Below are 20,314 nucleotides of genomic sequence, written 5' to 3'. Positions count from 1 at the left end.
CTGTGTGTTTTTGAACACCTCTGGGGATGGTGACTCCACCAGCTCCCTGGAAAGTCTGTTCCAGTACCTGACCATGAATATTTTGGAGTAACAATCTGCCCCAACCAGCCAGCTGGCTTTTCTTAATCACAATAATGTTTTTAGATAGGTTAAGAAGACAAAAAGACAAAACCTACTAAGGCTTTATTTTTTGAAAGTGATATTTATTGGTCCAGTATGTCTGTGCCAAATGAAAATGTTGAGTAGAGTGACCACTGTCACTCCCACAGGACTGGAAAAGGTGATACAGGGGCAGGGAGAAACTGAAGCAGGAAGTGCTTAGGTTTGGTAACACAGATTTTACACCTGTAATTCCTTTCATGAATTACTTTCCCTCAGCTTCCCTTGAAAGTTTTCCAGACTTGAAATATTCTAGATTTCACCTGTGTGAATATGTTTCTATACCAAATGCCCAGGCTGTTATGCTTTGCAGAGTTCTGTTGCTGTGAATATGTTATCAAAATATCTAGCTGAACCCTATAGAACCTGTTACCAGCTTTTAGGATTTTGAAGGAATTTCAGGGTATCTTAAAAGTTTTGGCTCACATAACCAAATGAATTTGGAGGAAAGACAGCTTTTCTTTTATCAGCAGTACATTTCTAGTGCTTGTGACTGCATAGCAAACCCTGAAAATGAGACAAAATGCGCCCTAAAGCTTGACACTTGGGAGTCACAGAAACCTGTGTAAATACCTAGGGTCATTTGTCGTTGTTTCTAAGCCAGTCTCACAGTTCTGTAGATCTGCTCTCTTAATTTTTTACCAGTACCTTTGGTGGTGTGAGCAATGGATTTATTCAGGATGGAAAAGATGACTGTATATAGATCTATTTATGAACGGTAGCACCTCAGATTTTGAGGATAAATATCTTCTATTATCGTGTGTGCATTCATCCCAAGTTTGGCTTTGCAGTGTGTAACTTATTTAAAATGCATGTGAGTAGTTTTGGTAAAAGCTTGGTTTTGCAGGAGTTCTTTCTTTTTTTAAACAAACTCTGGTATCTAGGCTCCCTCTTAATTTGTAATTTTTAGTATTAAAGCAACTACCATGCAATGTTTTTGTGCTGTACTAGATTTCCTTCAGGAACCTTGAAACACTTTATGGACGGTAACTAATGCCTTGCCCTTTAGAGGCAGCAAAGAGATGTTTAATTACATGCTAACCCTGCAAGCTACATATTAAAATAGCTTTGAAATGTGGTGGATATGATTTGAAGCAGAGCATGTTCTTCTGACAGAATAAAGATTGAGCTGATTGAACTGATCCCTTTCAGGATACGTTTGAAGGTTAAGCAACTACAGATCTCAGCTAATCTGTTGTAATCTGCTGTTACTAAATGGATGTCTGCGTTCATGCTGGTAGCATAGTGCACATAGTGTGCCTCAGAATAAAGTTTTGACATTTTTTCATCTCAGTTCTGCTGGGAGGAAGGCATGCATTTGTTTATTTACTTCTACCTCCTCATGAGCTTTTTTGGAGAAGCACATGGGTTTTGTCCTTCACAATGCACTTGTGTTTACCACGGCAGGAGTGATGGCACTGGAACAAGGTAGATCTTTTTACTTATTTATTGTACAAGGCAATTTATAAGGAAAAGGGGTGAAGAAATTGGAAACAGTGCTCTCATACATTTCAAATTAGTTCTGGCATAGTTGAAATAAAAGCAGATTTTGTGCTGGTGTTATAAGGCTAGCAGCGTTCCTGAACAGGAGCAGATGGTGATTATGGCTTTGTACTTAGCAAATAGCTACTCTGAATCTTCAGTTTTTGCAGAAGGTAATTTCTTTCTGCTCCATGATTTTCCTGCTAATGTAGAGGGGAAAAAAACCCCAATAGTTTCTATTTCTAGAAAGTAATTGTCTAAGGTAATTCTGATTTATATAAGTAAAATATTTTCTTCCTTTTTAATCTGCAGGAAAATCACAATTTTTGCTAAGAAAGAAGCTAATTTGGCATTTGATCTGGGTATTGTCACATCAGTTTTGGGGGATACTGTTTGTCTTTGAGACAAACTTTGAGACTGTTTGTCCCAATATGTGTAGCAGAAATCTGCATGAGGAGAAAGGAAAATAGAGGAAGAATGTAGAGAAAAGGGGGGGGGGGGAGGGGGGGGGGGGAAGTAAAGATGGGCTTATTGAAGGGAGAGGAATCACCAAGCTAATGTATACAGGCAATGCACTCCAAGGAAACAAAACCAAACTGATTATTGAAAATGCTGAGAAATCCCAGAAGCACCTCTAAAAGTAGGTATTTTCCACATGGACACTAGAAAGACGGCTAGAAAGTTCTTCTTTAGGGAAATATGCTAACATTTTCTCTTTTCAGTCTGTTCTGAAATGTAAACATAGATGAATACTTTGAATCTCCATCAGGGAGAAAAATGGAAAATTAGTAATCCCAGTTTCTGAATTTTAGTAGAACAGAGGGCATGCAGCTCCCACTTGAGATACATGCATGTAGTATTCCTTATACAGTGGCTTCTGGTTTGCAGTTCTCAGTGGAATGCTGGGCTGGTGCTTACGTGCTTTAGAATAAAGCAAATCTGGCTTCCAGGTGGAAATAGCAGTGTCTTTTTACCCCTCCCTACCTCCCCCCTTTTTTCTTTCTTTAGAAACTCCATGTTTGTCTTTTCAGCTTTCAAATGCAGGGGACTGCTCTTGATTTAACGCTCTTTATTCTGCTACTAGTGTTGCAGAAAGCGATAGTACGTTCACATTTAAATCTGAAATGCAAATATCTGCTAAAGAAATGCCAGTCTCTCCCGCTCTCTCTTTGTTATTTTCTGCTTTGTTTATTTTGTCTTTTTTTTGTAATTTATTTTAATGATGCCAGGTCTGTGCTGTGCAATGATCCTGACATGTATGAGATCCCCGTGAATGTTCCTGTGGATACTGTAAAACTTCGGATAGAGAAAACTGTCATACGAAGGATTCCAACTGAAGCCTTTTATTACCTAGTAGATCTCAAATACCTGTGGGTAACTTACAACTGCGTAGCCAACATTGATATCAGCAGTTTTTATAACTTGAAACAACTGCATGAGCTACGTCTGGATGGCAATCTGCTCTCTACTTTCCCTTGGGAATCCCTGGCGGAGATGCCCAACCTGCGGACTCTTGATTTACACAACAATAAAATGACCAGCATTCCTGCTGATGCTGGCAGGTACCTGAGAAACCTCACCTACCTGGACATATCCAGCAACAAGCTAACCACCTTGCCATCAGATTTGATGGACATTTGGCCTCCCTTCTCAGAAACCATCCCGTCGAAGAGCACAGACATTCTGGTGACCCAGAGAGTCATTTTGGGTATGCTTGGACAACTTGTCTCATTCCTTATTAAAGTGTATCTAAATGTTAAGTTGCAAGTGACAGTGGGCAGGGGACTAGCCTTTTAAAACCAGTTGGTGGTTATAAAATGAAGACAAGGACCTCTATGTTGTTATCTCAGGGCTATAAAACAGAAAGTAAAATCTATGGACCCCGTAGATCTGTGGCCTGTAAGAATATAGGCCATATGGTGTATTCAGTATCCATATAAATGCAGGGCTTCCAAAAGTTGTGTTTCTGATGACATTTCCCTCATCACTGAATGTGGTTACAACTACAGACATGTCCACTTGTAACTGTGTTTTTTTTTTTCCAGTGGCTTGCATGCCAAACAAGTAGTTTGATGCTTGTATGGAGTTCTTCCTCAGACACAATACTGAAGACAATCTTGGGTGCTCAGTGTAGGGCACCTCTGCTTTCCCCATGACTCTCTGTGACCTTGCATTACTCTAAAGCTGACTAGTTATCCTGAAATTGTCCCCAGTTTGCATACTGAATATGTGAAAGAGAATGGGGATCTGATCCCTACAGCACTTGGAATAGTATTGAATGTAAATATTTAGGAAGAGACTGGGTAGGGCACTTGGTGCCATGGTTTAGTTGATTAGATAGTGTTGGATGATAGGCTGGACTTGATGATCTCAAAGGTCTTTTCCAACCTGGTCCTGTCCTGTCTTGTTCTGTCCTGTTCTATTCTATTCTATCTTGGCCAGACTGGGTGTTTTCATATTTTTATTCCATCTCTGTAGTATAACATCATATCTGTGCTGGTTTTGACTTTGTGCTATATCCTACACTTTATCTCCAGTCTTGCAGGTAACCCCTTTCTCTTCTGCAGTCTCAGACCATGGCTGGAACACCTCTATCAGTAGCATTGTGTAACTGTTTATGTATAAGAGCATCTTTTGACATTTGTGTTGTGTAGTGTAGCAGGTGGAAGGCGGGGAGAATCAGCCAGCATTCTCCCCTAGAATCATAGAGTCATTTCAGTTGGAAAAGAGCTTTGAGATCACCGAATCCAACCGTTATCAAACTCTACAGCTACTCACTACAGCAGTTCTGTACCCACTAGTAAAGATCTGCACCGCATTGTAATGCTCAGTATTTCCAATTTCTTGATCTAAACCCCACAATTCAGTGTTCATTTGTTCAGCTGACTTGTTTCACAGCAGAAGCTGGAATTTGAACCTCTCATTCAGATAAGATTGTGTGTAAGTAACAATAGATGCAAGTCAGGCAGATGAGTTCCCCACCCATGTGGCAAATGCAGATTTTCAGCATGAATGGAATAGTTTTTTACTTGGGATTAGAAGAAAAAACTGTAAAAGTCCAGCTCAGTTCCCCTTTTCCTGTCCCTACACTAAAGGCCACAGGAGGCAGTAAAGTAGGAGCTGACTGAGCCAGATCTAATCCTCCTGAAGATCTCATATGGGAGTCTCAGAGGATATTTGGTTTCCTTGGCTTACATATCTGTCAGCACTTAAAAAAAAACCACTAAAAGAAGTAAACCAACCAACAAACAAACAAAACCTCCCAAAACTCAACCAACCAAAACCCCCAAACCAAAACAACCCAAGGGCAGGAAGGAGGACCTAGTGAACTACTGACCTGTCAGTCTGACCTTAGTGATGGGGAAGATCATGGAGCAGATATCTTGAGTCCTGTTATGTAGCATGTGCAGGGCAACCAGCAGATCAGTCCCAGTCAGCATGGGTTCATGAAGGGCAGATCTTGCTTGATAACCTGATCTCCTTCTACAGCAAGGTGACCCACTTAATGGATGAGGGAAAGACTGTGGATGGTGTTTACCTGAACTTCAGTAAAGCCTGACACCATCTCCCACAGCTTTCTGCTGGAGAAACTGGCTGTGCATGTGTTGGTCAAGTGGATGCTTTGCTGGGTTAGAAATTGTTTGGATGGGCAGGCCCAGAAAGTGGTGGTGAATGGAGTTAAATCCAATTGACAGCTGGTCACAACTGGTGTTCCCCAAGGCTCAGTACTGGGTCCAGTTCCCTTTAATACCTTTACCAATTATCTGGATGAGGGGATTGAGGCATTTGCAGATGACACTAAATTGGATGGGAGTGTTGATCTGCTTGAGGGTAGCAAGGCTCTGCAGATGGTCCTGGCCAGGCTCGATCAATGGGCCCAGGTATGAGATTCAATAAGGCCAAGTGCCAGGTGCTGCACTTGGGTCACAACAACCCCATGCAATGCTTGGGGCTTGGGGCAGAGTGGCTGGAAAGTTGCCTTGGAGAAATGGAGTTGGTGGTGTTGGTCAACAGGTGGCTGAAGATGAGCCAGCAGTGTGCCCAGGTGGCCAAGAAGGCCAACAGCATCCTGGCCTGAATCAGCAATAGTGTGACCAGCAGAACCAGGGAAGTGATTGTTCCCTTGCACTTCACACTGGTGAGACTCCACCTGAATACGTTCAGTTTTGAACTCCTCACTACAATAAAGACATTAAGGTGTGGGGCATGTCCAGAGAAGGATAATGAAGCTGGTAAATGCCTGAGAACAGGTCTTGCAAGGAGCAGCTGAAGGAACTGGGATTGTTAAGTCTGGAGAAGAGGAGACTGAGGGGAGACCTTATTGCTCTCTACAACTACTCAAAAGAAGGTTGTAGAAAGGTAGACATCTCTTCTCCCTAGTACCAAGTGACAGAATGAGAGGAAATGGCCTCAAGTTGCACTAGGGGAGGTTTAGGTTGGATATTAGGAAAAAAAATTTACTGTAAGAGTGGTCAGGCATTGGAACAGGCTGCCCAGGGAGGTGGAGGAGTCACCATCCCTGGAGGTGTTTGGAAAATCCGTAGACATGGCACTTTGGGACATGACTTAGTGGGCATGGTGGTGTTAGGTTGATGGTTTGCCTCCATCTTAGAGGTCTTTTTCAGCCAAAACAATTCCAACATTCTGTGATTCTATGAAAAAACAACCACTTTAAAAAACAACCCCAAGCCACATGCACTCTTCCCTCCTTCCCCTTCCCCCTGGTAACCATCTGCTAACTCTATTGGTGCCGGTCCTTTGCCAGCCTCCTCTAGTCCTGGCAAACCATCTGGCGCTAGTGTTGGGTTTTCTAGACACTTGGGATGTGATCTTTAGATCATTTTCTCTTAATGAGCTGCAATTGGCTTTGAACACAGATCCCTAGAGGGGAACACGCAGAGGATTCAAATAGCACCCTGCTTCTCTTGTTTTAATGTTGATAGAAACTATCAGGCTAGGAATTTGACCTAGAAGTTCAGGTATCTTTATAATGGTCCAACAATTGGACATGTTGGCATAGAAAGACATGAGTAAGATGTGTTCTGTGACATTGATTCCTCTCTGACACCTCTTATGTCTCTATCAGGATTGCTGGAGACTGAGGGAGGAGAAAGTATCCCATGGATACTCTTTTCCTCTGAGATGGAGATAAGGATCACAGAGGTGATCAGGAAGGATTTTGAAAAGGCCTCTAACCTTCTGTGCTGTAGATTCAGATGAGCAGAACCATGCTAGTTAAATTGGTGCTGGTCTTTAAGCCTGTGGTCAGACCGTTCCAGAGCCTTCTCTAGTAACCTATTCAAGTGCTTATCCATCAGGGGAGTGAGAAAGTTTCTCCTAATATCTAACCTCAATCTCCCTTACTGCAAACTAAGCTGATTACCTCTTGTCCTACTTGGGATGGCCATACAGAAAAACTAATTACCATCTCTTAGAGTAACTTTTTGTACATCTCCCTTCCCTGTTTGCTGCCTTAATTACAATATTTATTTCAACAGTTTCTTTGACAAGCCCTATGAGGAAAGACTGAGGGAGCTGGGATTGCTTAGCCTGGAGAAGAGGAGACTCAGGGGTGACCTTATTACTCTCTACAACTACCTGAAGGGAGGTTGTAGACAGGCGGATGTTGGTCTCTTCTCTCAGGCAGCCAGTACCAGAACAAGAGGACACAGTCTCAGGCTGCACCAGGGGAGGTTTAGGTTGGATGTTAGGAAGAAGTTCTATACAGAGTGATTGTCCATTGGAATGGGCTGCCTGGGGAGGTGGTGGAGTCGCCATCATTGGAGGTGTTCAGGAGGAGACTTGATGGGGTGCTTGGTGCCATGGTTTAGTTGTTTAGGTGGGTTGGATTGGTTGAAGGGTTGGATGTGATTATCTTGGTCTCTTCCAACCTGGTCTGGTCTGGTCTATTCTATTCTATTCTAATTTCTTGTAGACCATGATAGTTGGGTGGTTTTTTTTGGTGTGTGTTTGTTTGTTTTTTAATTTTCTGCAATAGTTACTGGTTCCTTTTAGACTTCTTAAGAGAAACATTATCTTAAACCCTAAAAATATGATTTGTGCACTGTGATGCTCAAGAGCATCCTGTGTGCTCCAGCTGTTCTCTGTGGGAGCATTCACCCTGATCTGTGTGCCTGCATGGAATGGTAACTGCAGCCAGAACTCTGCTAGAAGCTGGAAGCTAGAGCAAATAAAGGCTGGTTTTATCTAGACAGGAAAACAGTAGCCACATTCTGCGTAGTATAAGCACTAATGGCTTGAGCTGGCTTCTCCTCTATTTCTGGCAAAAGAGGATTATATTTAATTAACAAAATCAACAATGTCAAATCCCCAAATTCAAATGTTTGGGCATATGCATATTTTAACACCAGGAGACAATTTTGTCTTCAGTGTCTTGACTGTGAGCATGAAAGGTTTGCATGTAAGAGAAAGCTCAGGTTTCCTATGTTTACTTCAAGGCCTCTCAGAGGAGACAAAACTACTTTTGCCAGGGGACTGACAGATTAGCGTTTCCTTATTCCAATTCATAATCTTTGTAAATAGAGTTTAGGGGTTTTTGTCATCTTCCACTGCATGATGCTCTTCTGTGTGGAGACAACACTAAATGAAAGAAGGCCAGGGAATGATTCCTGGTCCTATGGCTAAATGACTCACTCTGGCTCTCATCCACGCAGTTTAGGACCAGCTCTCTTCACAGCTGACTGGCTATTCCACACTTCATAAAATGCAGCCCTTGGTTTTCTGTGGGCTGTATGGGATGCTACAGTGACTCAAAAACCTAACTGTGAGGGTTGGGTGTTTTTTCCTGTGGTTCAAATTGCTTTCAGTGAGGTGAGAATTGCATTACAAGCCATAGAATTGTGCTTTTGTGATTAAAAAACCAGCAAGGGTGTATGATATACCTGATGGTCTGACAGGTATGCAGGATAGTTTGGAGGTGCAAAGCCCACTGCATTTACACTGGGGGCAAGATCAGGATAGAAAAGGCTGTGTGGTCTTGTCCATAAACTTTTCAGGGAGCAATCTCTGGAGTGTGAACTGTCCCTGTAGCTACACCTGGCTTTATCTTGGAGAACACCCACTGGAATAGTTTGAAACAAAGCTGTGGAGCAAGCTCATGAGTAAACACTAGAAATGACAAAGGAACTAGTATGAGTTCATCTTGCTCTCTATTGGTTACCTCTGGAGCTACAGCTTGCTACTTTGATCCAAACCACAGCTAAGTTTCAGCATTGGCTGCTGTACAGAGCTGAAATTTGTGGTGTGAGTGATGGCAGTAGCATTTTCCATATGCAAAATTACATCTACTGAGTCACTGGGAAGAATGGAGGAATCCAGGATTTGACAGAGTGACAGTTGGATGAGATCTTGCCTCTGTTGCATGTAAAGATGCCAAAAATTTGAGATGCTGCAGGTGTATGATGCTCCCAGCTGTTATGCTGGGCCATTTAGTAGGTGCTGCTTTTCCTGGAACTATTCCCTAGCAATTGCTTTGTTGTGGGAAACACTGGGATGCAGTGTGGGAAGTGGGCTTTGCAGTTTAGAGCCGTGGATCAAAAATTGTATAGCTTCAGTTGGAAGAGAGCCTTAGGTAGGTTGGCCCAAGCTGTGGTGAGTATTTCCATTGGCCCCAAACGTGAATATTTCACATACTGCCATTTTACAGCAACTGAAAGCAGTTTTTTAGGGAAGCTGTGGTCTGAGACTGGTTACTCATTTACAAAGGGAATTCCACTCTGAGCTATTTCAAGTGCTAAAGTCTATATTGACACAACCCAGGGAAACCCTGTTGAGAACACTGCAAAAATGTGCATACACAGGCACCTATGCATGTTTGCCATTCTACATGCAAAGCATGCATATAAAGAGCCTGAACTTAGAATAAAAAACAGGTTTTAAAAGCAATTTATAATCCATACTTCCTGCTACAAGACACTGCATTGCTATCTTGCAAAACATAGATATTTATCAGCTTATGTTTTTTGCCTTGGTTATTATTTTTCCCCCCTCAGGTCAATAGGATACATTAATATTTCCAACAAAAAGAAAACAGAGTTTAAAATGACTTCCTCTTCCATCAGATGCACATGCCATTGGAGACTTACCATGATTTTGGTTTTCTCTTCTTAGGACATTCTTTTCCCCAGGGGATCCCTTCTCATTCCTTTATTAAAGCTCCCCATTTTTTCCATCTTGTTAATATTCCTCCTCTCCTCCTGCTTTTAACCTTTTCTTTCTTGGGCTTGTTCTTGTAAACACGAGCTGTTAAATTCCAGAATGCCCTTTGGAAGCTAGGTTTGCAGTCCATTTCTGTTCTCTTTGATAGCTAACTGTAGTATAATCTAGCTCACTGTTTTGTCCTTGATTCCAACTCAAGAGGGCTTCCATCTTTTCATTTGGTGAATTCACATAACCTGAGGACTTAAAACAGTGGTGCAAATTCACTAAAAATATTGTGAGTGCTGTCAGATATTGGCAAGGCACAGATAAATGCAAGGACTGAGCCCTGGAGGCAAGGAAGGAAATGTAGCTGTATAACATACATAGCACAGAAGTAAAGAGTCTTCTGGGACTACATCTTTCTTTTGAAGCTGAAACCAGGCCAGTTAGGTGTTGATCTCTTCTCCCAAGTAACAAGTAAAAGGAGGAGAGGAAATGGCCTCAAGTTGCACCAGGGGAGGTTTAGATTGGATATTGGAAGAAACTTGTTGGCTAGAGGGGTTCTCAAAGGCTGGAGCAGGCTCTCCAGGGAGGTGGTTGAATCCCCATCCCTGGAGGTATTGAAAAGATGAAGAGATGTGTTGCTGGAGCACATGGTTTAGCATCAGCTTTGACAGAGTGAGGTAATGGTTGCACTCATTGACTTCGAAGGTCTTTTTCAACAAAAATGATTCTATAAAACTCACCTGATTTAAAAGGTGAGTACAAGTAATTACACATACAGGCTTGATTGATCAGACTTTTTATCAGCACAAAGACTTTGATGTGCCTGGACAGATGGAAAATATTCAGATGGTATTTGTATTGCTTGTGAATATGCATGAGGTTCACAGGAAATACTTTTATGTTTTGGAGGTTTTATTGCCTTTAAAAAAAATAATGAAACAAACCCAACCCCAAACACAACAACAAAAACAAAGAAAGAAACAATCAAAAACACCCCAGCAGTTGCTGATACAGCTTCCTTGGTTCCTCCTTCTGTGTTCCAGTGAGCAATAAGTAGTGAATAGATATAAAATCTCTTATGTCTAGAAGGGGTGAAATTGGATTGTGATGTCAAAGTCATGGAATCTCTTCAGGTCAAGTCTTGTTTTAAAGAGTGGGGATTAGTTGGGATTTACCACAGTTTGAACCAATCACTGCCATTGTGCTTAAAATAGCCTAATCTTGGTCAGGTAATGACCAAGTCATTAATTATTCAGCTATTCTTTCACCTACAGGTTTTTTCCAGGGCAGAAGCAGAAATTTTCTGTTAGCTGTTTTGCTAACACCTAAAAATCCCCCCTGAACAATATTAGCAGGTGTTTCAGGGTTGGTTGTTTTTGTTTGGTTGGGTTTTATTTCTTTTCTTTCTTTTAATTTTGGTATAATTAATATGACTTACATGTTGCACTGAGCAGTAAATTGAATAGTGAGGGGTTCTGGCATACCACAACTCAGTTCAGGCTGTAAGTGTTGTTCATTGTCATTAAAACTTGAAAAGTATGACAAAGGTATGATCAAAAGTCAAATATGAAAACAATGGAATTTGTGGATGATGTGTGGTGTTCTGCCTGGCAAAGCCACTGTTGCTCTAGGAAGGTCACCACTGCAGAGGAATCAATCCCAGCTGAGGGTTTGGACATAGTCCTCAGAAACAGCTTTATTCTTTTGCCACCATGAGTTCACCAAGGAGAAGCCTCTCATTCACAGATTTGGAATCAAGAAGCAAATGTTACAGACTCTAATGGAAGAGGAAAGATAGCATTCTTGTGTGCCATCATAAAAATATTGTAGTCATCACCTTTTTCATTCCCATTTTCTCCACTTCTGCTGCTCTTCTTGAACATATTTCAGGGATTGCCCTAAATTGAAGCCAGATTTCTAGGTATATTGGTATAGTTCAGCACCAGATTAGAATCGTATCTGCCTAAAGCTTTTTCTCCTTAGCCTTTACCCTTTCTTCAAGGGGCAGAGATGTTGGTGTAAGCTCTAAACCCTTACATCATCATCTTCTCTGCGAGCATTGAAGAATGGGTCTGGGAAGATCAAACTGTAACAGGCCAAAGAAGGACCAAGAGCAGGGGAGTGTGACAGGATACAATATGACTGAGAAGAAGAATCTTCCAAAAGGCAAAGGCAGGTGAAAATATATCCTCAGCCTTAAGGCATATTTTCAGTGGATTTTGTTTAGTTTTTTCCCCCTAGATAAATAGCAAAGTTAAGCAAAGATGATGCTGGAAACTTCTGTGAAAAAAAAGTTTATCTTAATAAACATTTAGTACTATTCTTCCTCACCTCTGCAAAAATATCCCCACCCATCAGCTGAACAAAAAAGACAAAATTGAAAGACAAAAGATCAACTCAGAATAGGCTGTGGTTTGCCCTGGTGTCATGCTGTAATTGCAATATCCTTATGTTGTCCCTCTTCCCTTTCCCGTTCCAGGTTTTCAGGACAATCCCTGGTTTTGTGACTGTCGCATCTCAAAGCTAATTGAATTTTCCAAAATTGTGGATAACTCAGTTGTTCTTCTTGATCCACTGATTTCATGTAGTGGACCTGAGAGCCTGGCCGGAATCTTATTCCAGAGAGCTGAGTTAGAGCAATGTCTTAAACCATCCGTGATGACATCAGCAACAAAAATCACTTCCCCTCTGGGAAGCAACGTTCTGCTCCGCTGCGATGCAACTGGGTACCCAACACCACAGCTTACTTGGACTAGGTCAGACAATATACCAGTGAACTATACAGGTATAATTGCTTTTTTATAGGAACTGGGTGAGCCTGAAATTGTTGGGTTGCTTGTGCTGGAACATGTCCAGAGAAGGGCCATGAGGGTGATCAGAGGACTGGAGCACCTCTCCTATGAGGGCAGGCTGAGAGAGTTGGGGTGGTTCAGTTTGGAGAAGAGAAGGCTCCAAGCTAGAGGAGGGGAGATTTAGATTAGACATTAGAAAGATGTTCTTCACCATAAAGGTGGCAAGACACTGGAACAGGTTGCCCAGGGAGGTGGTGGAGACCCTATCCCTGGATGTTTTTATGGCCAGGCTGGATGTGGCTCTGGGCAGCCTGATCTAGTGGAAGGTGTCCCTGCCTGTGGCAGGGGGGTTAGAACTAGATGATCCTTGAGGTCCTTTCCAACCCTGACAATTTTGTGAGTCTGTGCTTTGATTCATTGTAATGAATAAGAATGGATCAGGTATTGCACCAAGCGGGTAATTGTATCTGTGTAACAGCTGTTAGAAGATTCTTTGTCAAAGTCTTGGTCTCTACAAGTCCAACAGACTGCCTTGATTCTGAATGTGTTCTGTAATGAGAACAATGTGCATGAAGGGGGGAAGTGGATGAAGTTGGGGGAAGGATAAAGAAAAATGGAGGTTAGGATATTTGGGCCCTAATTCAGAATCTGAAAAGCAGAAAGGAGAATTTGTTACAGGAATCTCTGTTTTGGTTCAAAGTGCTTGTGTTGAAAAAGTTAATGAGGCCATAACTGAGCTGCATAAAACTCAGTGCAGGGTTTCTCAAAACTGTGTTTTCTATGTTATTTGCAACAACCATCTCAAATGCTAAAGAGTCTGTGATTATCTGGTCTTTGGGCCCCTCACTACAAGAAAGACACTGAGGTCCTGGAGTGGGTCCAGAGAGTGCTGAGTGACACAGTTCAGCACCAGATAGAGTGAGATAATGGTTGGATGTGATGATCTTAAAGATCTTTTCCAACTGGAACAATTCTATGATTCTATGACATCACTCTAGCTGCTAAGATAAATATTAATGTGCAGTAGCTTAACTATAACAAAATTATGCAAAGAGCAGTTACCTTAAATTGGAGGTCTGAAGAAGCCAATAGCCCAAAACACTGAAATATCCTTGAGACAAAGGTAACTTCTAAATATGTTTTAAATGGCTTGTGTGTTCAGTGTCCCTTGAAGTCAGTGAGATTTCTGTTTCCCAGCCACTTAACAGCTTGAAGATGTTTGATTTCTCTTGATGTGGATTTGTTTTACTTGGTGATACTGCAAATGCTGTACTGCTTCCAGACATTCAATTCCATTTTGAACCAAGCTGAGCACTTCTCTGCAATAATATAAGTCAGGAAGTTCCATAGTTTGTGTGTGGGGTTTGATTTGGTTTGGTTTGATCTGGGATGTCTGTTTGGTGTGGATTGTTTGGTTTTGTTGTGTTTCTTAGTTTGTTTTGGTTTTGAAAGTTTAATATATGTGATTCCTTTTAGCAAAAATAAGAGAAGCAGCAGTCTGATAAAGTTTACCTTCTCTTTAGCTCCCTTTTATGTTTTGCTCTTTGCATTTTCCTGTAGTAATTCAAGAATCACCTGGAGAGGGTGTCAGATGGTCCATAATGAGCTTGACAGGGATTTCATACAAGGATGCAGGAGAATACAGATGCAAAGCCAAGAACTTAGCAGGAATGTCAGAAGCTGCTGTTACTGTCACAGTGGTTGGTGTTGTTACTACAACTGTCTCACCACAGAAGTATGGAAGGAAGCAAGAGGCAGAGAAGCAGAATACCACTTCTGAGGAATCCAAGCAGGAACCTGAGAGGACAACCACACCTCTTCCCACCACACCGACCACCACAGCACTGGTTAGTACTGAAAGATCAACGAGCAGCAAATTTACTGACAAGAAGCAATCCAGGCCTGTGTTTGATGGAAAGAAAAATTCAAAGGCAGTGACAAATGGAACCAAAAAGCAGACTGGGCAGCTAAGCAGGAAAGTTGAGGAGATTCCACTGAACACAGCAGGTATTGCTGAGCAAACTGTTGCTGTGAAGAACCTAAGAGTGATCAGCGAAACTGATGAAAGAGTGACCTTAACTTGGAAAATTGTCAATGCCACAAGCAGCTCTGCAGTGACTGTGTTATACTCAAAGTATGGTGAAAAAGATATGTTGCCTCTCAGCACTGATTCTAGCAAAAATAAAGTCACAATTGATGGTTTGGAACCTAGTACTGAATATATGGCCTGCGTCTCACCCAAAGGAGTGCCGCCTACAAAAGACCAGTGCATTATTTTCTCCACTGATGGGTTAAATGATGAAAGTGACTCTCAGTTTTCTATTCTGATAGTGGGCAGCAGTGCAGCATGTGTTGTTGTTTTACCTTTGATATTTTTCTTGCTCTACAAAGTTTTAAAACTTCATGTGAGACCCAAAACTGCAAAGGAAGCTGACCTTGCAAAAGAGACCTATGTTAAATTCGAAACGCTCTCTCTGAAGCCTCGAGCAGTGAGTGCAGGAGAGCAGCTCTGGGCACGAAGATACACAGATGAATCGGAAAGACTTCTCCTTTGTTCTAGGTCAAGCATGGATTCTCAAATGACCTTCAAAAGTGAGGGCTCTAGGTCTGAGTATCTGTGTTGAACAGGGGGGAGGAGATGGAATATAAAATAGGTAAATTGTGATACTGCAACTGAAGCAGGTTGGTACTAGATGGTGGTCAGAAAATATTATCTGTTGTAATGAAGTCTACTGGATGGGTAGGATGGTGGGTAGGAAGGATAATAGAAGAAAAACATTGCCTGTTAATTTTTTTTTTTAATGTTTGTGACTGGATGTGAAGGAATGATATTTTTCAAGATGTATATACAGCATGAAATAGTTGCCTGGTTAAACATCTATTGTTTGTTTTAACTAAAACATCACTTCGTTTTCTCCCCCTTTGTTTTACTCTGACATGCTAGCTGCATGTATCAGTCACAATCTTCATAAAAATGATGTGCTTAAAAATAATAGAAAACCAGTTTAAGCTACTTCTATGGAGGTCAAAACTTTATTAGCAAATGCAAGTTTTCATCTGACATCAGCTGTGCTTTGAGATGTCACACAGCTCTCTTTGTACAGTGTCCTGGAATGGAAGCAGTCTTGGGCCAATCAAGGCTGTATCTTTTTAGCCACAGCTCATGGACTCTAGAGTCAGTACACATCATAGAGTCATTTTGAAGATGCTGAAGGAAAAGAGCTTCTTCAGTATTCTGAAACTTGGGTAAGATATCTTCATGGGTAACTCTGTGAGAGATACTAAGTATTGATGATGTTAATTCATGTCAAATGATCTTATTGCAAAATCTCAGCCTTAGAATGTACTTGGATGCATATTATCTATATACCTCAACAGCAGAAATCTCTGTACAAAATATCTTGTGGTACTGTGTTAATGCAACACACATTTTATATGTACCTTTATATATACCTATATAGTGTATAGATAGTGCACAACATTGTATACTATACTGTAGGAATATAATACAATTTGCAATACAGTAAGAGGAGGTCTTGTCCTCAGGTCCTATAGGATGTGTAACGAGGTTCCACGAGTGTAGTTAAAGTTCATTTTGAGCATGCTTCCCAATGTTTAAAAAACCAGGTATTAGTAGGGATGATGAATGCAGAATTACCTACTAATAATGGCTTGTCTATTTTGAAGCTCCTTTTTTATTGCCTGAAGCAAATAACACCTTTTCTTGCTGAAGGTTCAGATACTGTGGTTAGGTGTATGTATCAATCCAGAACCCCAGTTCTTCCTAAAAATCACAGCTGCATTGTTTTCTTGGACCTCTCTCTGCCTAGGAAATAGGGAATCTTTTCTTCCCAGAGTGAGAAATATTGCTCAAAGCTACAAACCAAAGTTTAGTTAGTTAACTTTAAAATAGTAGCATTTCTTGGTGTCACCAGGATTCAATTTTGCCTGCTGGAGTGCTGGAGGGTGTATCCGGGGAAGCATAGCCTGGTGAGAGGAAAACATTGTGTGAGAAAACCTTCAGTATAAAATCATGGCAGAAGATGAACACATGGAAGAATCTTTGTAGCAGTTACATGAGAGTGCTTCATGGTCAGGAATAACAGAATGAGTAATGAGACCATGGGGAGCTGTAGGAAGCAGATGAGATAGAATAGAATAAACCATGTTGGAAGAGACCTTCGACATCATCGTGTCCAAGGTGCAAAATTACCTTACCTGCATATGCTTTTAGAACTAACCTTGATATTCCTTTCTGTGTTACTAGTATGTGTGCGTAAAAAGTGATCTTTCTTCTTTTTTTTTCCATGGATTATTTTGATTGCAGAGAAAATGTTTTCAGTTTTCTGAGTAAAATATTATTTTTAATTTTCAGTTGTTTTGGGTTTTTTTTGGGGGTGTTTTTTTAGGATAGCAGATTCTTTTCTGTGTCAAAACCAAGGTTCATCTGACCAGCAGTTTATGATAAACTAAATTTTTGACAGTGTCTGGAATGTTGTTTTATTTGCCTTCTGGTTTTCATACAGGTAGTAGTAGCAGCCAGTAGCTGTTCTTGAGAGTGTTTTGAATGACAGCCACTAAGTTCATAATTTGTGAGAGCAAGTATTTTAACACTTATTTTTTGATTCCTGGAGAATATTTTCTTTCATGTTTCCATATTTTGCAAGAAACCTGAGTCTAATACTGGAGTTCAACAGTGTTATCACCTGACTTGTAGGTGACACACCCACACAGCAGACTCGGGTGGTACAAAGCTCTTTTGAGAGAGCTTGCTTGCAAATGTGAAACCTTTTGGTTTGATTAATCCTGGTGGAATTAGCAGGTCCTAAAGTTAGAAATTAATCTCTATGACTGTGTGTACTATCAGTATATCAAAGATGGAATGTATTATAAAGGGCATAGAAAACATGGGATACATTATTTTTTCCACAGTTTGTGTGGCAACAGAGTTTTGTAACCTGGATGTGCTTCTGTACCTCATGTCAAACCAGCAAATAAGAGGGGGAATTTCAACAGGAATTCGATATAGAGGCCAAATGACATTCCCTGGATCACCCAGGCTTAGTTGAATTAAAGAGCTGAAGAAATACTTCTGGTAACAGATGTAAATTTTTATACTGCAAATTGTTAATATCAATGATAGAATCCTTATGAGATAGCTTTTTGTCACCTGTAATTGACTTATGTAATGTATTCTGAAATGCAATTCTGAGTCTGGTTGTCATGAAGAAAGGGACAGCCTCTTCTCACTTGTGCCCTGTGATAGGACAAGGGGTAATGGATGTAAACTGTAGCATGGGGGGTTCCACCTCAACATGAGGTGGAGCTTCTTTACTGTAAAGGTCACAGAGCATTGGAACAGGTTCCCCAGAGAGGCTGTGGAGCCTCCTTCTCTGGAGACTGTCAAGACCCATCTGGATGCATTCCTGTGTGACCTGCGCTAGATTCTATGGTCCTACTCTGGCAGGGGGTTTGGACTTGATCTCCAGAGGTCCCTTCCAACCCCTAACATCCTGTGATCCTGTAATCAGTTGTCGCTATGAACAGTGCTGACTGTTCTTGCCTGGTGTGAATTTGGAGAGGATTTAACCAATGTATTTGCATCGCCTTTTGTATATTTTGCACTTTGTTAGCTCAATTCACCCTGCATTTCACCAAAAAAGCTTAGATCACTTTTTAGACATTACCTGCAATGGGTCTGTAGAAGTGCGATGGCTAATGAAATAATTGAGCAATCTGAGCTGAATTCCACCTAGACCTCATTTATACTTAAAGCTTTAAGTGCATGGTTAATCACAAATCTGGCTTCAATGTGCACTTACTAATCCAAACTTTAGGCATCCATTCGGGTATTTTAGTCCTTGCTGTTGATCACAGTGGACTTTGTTTTCCTTCTGCTATCAGCAGATTCTCACAGTTTTCTCTTGTGAGTGATTAAGAGAGAAAACTCTTGTGTGTACCATCAAAACGTCTGTAACACCGAAACCACTCAGACTGAGGCTACATTTAAGAGGCTAAACAAAGAGGCTAAATTTTAAACTTATTACCTTTGCAAAGAAGCAATTATAAAGAAGCTGTTTTGATGTGAAAATAAAAGATTGTTTTTATACACAACATTGTGTTTGCCTGACCCTTTCATCTTTGTTTATGGCTTTGGACAGTACGTGATGAGTGTAGCTGTGGGCACAGGAGGAAATCTGAGAAGAAATGAGAAAAAAAAAAAAATACAAAGAGAAGGCTGAGAAGCTCTGGAAGGGTAATACCCTAGAGAATGCTGGAGCTGCACACCAAAAAGGCTCTTGCTTACAGTTCTGCAGTGTACATGGCAAGGGTACTGGGATGTCTTCAGAGAGGTAGCTATAAAGGGATGGTTGAAGATACTGCCAGCTTATTGCAACAAGTGGAGCTCTGTACATACCCAGTTTCAGCAAGGTGGAGGCAGCTATTACTTTGGAGTATGCAGCAGAGGCTCTGGGGGAATATGATGAATGTAGTGGTCTTAAAGCCTGCCTGTGTCTTATTGAAAGTTATAAGAGCTTTTTTGAAGAACATTGTCTATAAATTGGAAAGAGGAGAGTGAGTACATTATGCATTTATTACAAGAAAGGATTAGGCATCAGTAGCAATTCTGACTGGGTTGTGAGCCCTAGATATAATATACTGCAACAGTCCTTCCTGATCCAGTTATAGAAAGCAGTGGGTTGGAAGGGACCTCTAGAGGTCACCTAGTCCAACCCCCCCTGCTGTAAGCAGGGACAACACCAACTGGATCAGGTTGCTCAGAGCCTTGTCAAGCTTGACCTTCAATGTCTCCAGGGATAGGGCCTCCACTACTTCCCTGGGCAATCTGTCCCAGTGTTCCACCACTCTCAGAAGTAAAGAACTTCACCCTAATGTCCAGTCTAAAACTACTCTTCTCTAGTTTAAAACCATTACCCCTTGCCCCAGTGCTACATACCATTGTAAACAGTCCTTCCCCAGCTTTTTATGTTTGTTGGTTTTTTAAGAGAAAAGAAAGATTTCTTAGATTTATGACTGGGAAGTAGACCAAATTGAATTTCCTTCATGAGCATGGGTGTAACTTCTAAATTAATTAATTTAAACATTTTTAATTAATTAAAACAAAACAAAACAAACCCTAGCTGGGTGTAGCCTGGAAACTTGCAGACCTGGCTGCTTTTTCTCACAGAATTCATTGCATCGTTCTAGGTGTTATAGCCAGTCACCATCTCTTTCCTTTGTTGAAAACAAGAAGCTTTCAGTAGAACAGGTGCTTTTTTTTTTTTTTTCAATCCTCTGGATTTCAAAGGATGAAAATTGACATCAGATTGGAGGCATGGTTAATGTACCATTTTTGGTAAGTTTTTTCGTTTTGTTTATCTGAAAGGGTTCCTTGATTTGCTAAACAGTGGCAAAATCAAGCTGAAAAACCAGTATGAAACAACCTATAGTGTGGAGAGAATCCTTTTCACAAAGCTGTGTACAGCAGTGTTCGGGATGGCAATCTTCTCAATCAATAAGGCGGAAAGCAACTGTGGACACATCTTTCCCAAGATTTAAGTCAAGAATCATAGAATCAGTAAGGTTGGAAAAGTTTGCTCCAAGTGCCACGTCCAATCCTCTCTTGAACACCTCCAGGTACAGTGACTCCACCACCTCCCTGGGCAGCACATTCCAATGGCTAATTACTCTTTCTGGGAAGAACTTTCTCTTCA

The 20,314-nt window shown here is 41.1% G+C and overlaps 1 protein-coding gene across 1 annotated transcript; it reads left to right on the top strand.

Moving 5' to 3' along the window:
* The first annotated feature begins 1,386 nt into the window (after positions 1 to 1,386).
* On the top strand, positions 1,387 to 18,677 carry LRIT3 (leucine rich repeat, Ig-like and transmembrane domains 3). Its single transcript, XM_068137446.1, has 4 exons — positions 1,387 to 1,587; positions 2,871 to 3,349; positions 12,287 to 12,592; positions 14,160 to 18,677. Exons 1-4 carry the CDS (start codon positions 1,472 to 1,474, stop codon positions 15,221 to 15,223), a joined length of 1,965 nt encoding a protein of 654 aa, XP_067993547.1. The 5' UTR covers positions 1,387 to 1,471; the 3' UTR covers positions 15,224 to 18,677.
* Positions 18,678 to 20,314: the final 1,637 nt, after the last annotated feature.

Source organism: Melanerpes formicivorus, unplaced genomic scaffold, assembly GCF_026170545.1.
Source record: "Melanerpes formicivorus ecotype bairdi unplaced genomic scaffold, bMelFor1.0.p_v2 SCAF_4, whole genome shotgun sequence".
NCBI lineage: Eukaryota > Metazoa > Chordata > Aves > Piciformes > Picidae > Melanerpes > Melanerpes formicivorus.
The sequence above is the reverse complement of the archived record's forward strand: the minus strand, read 5'-3'. Positions and strand labels throughout refer to the sequence as shown.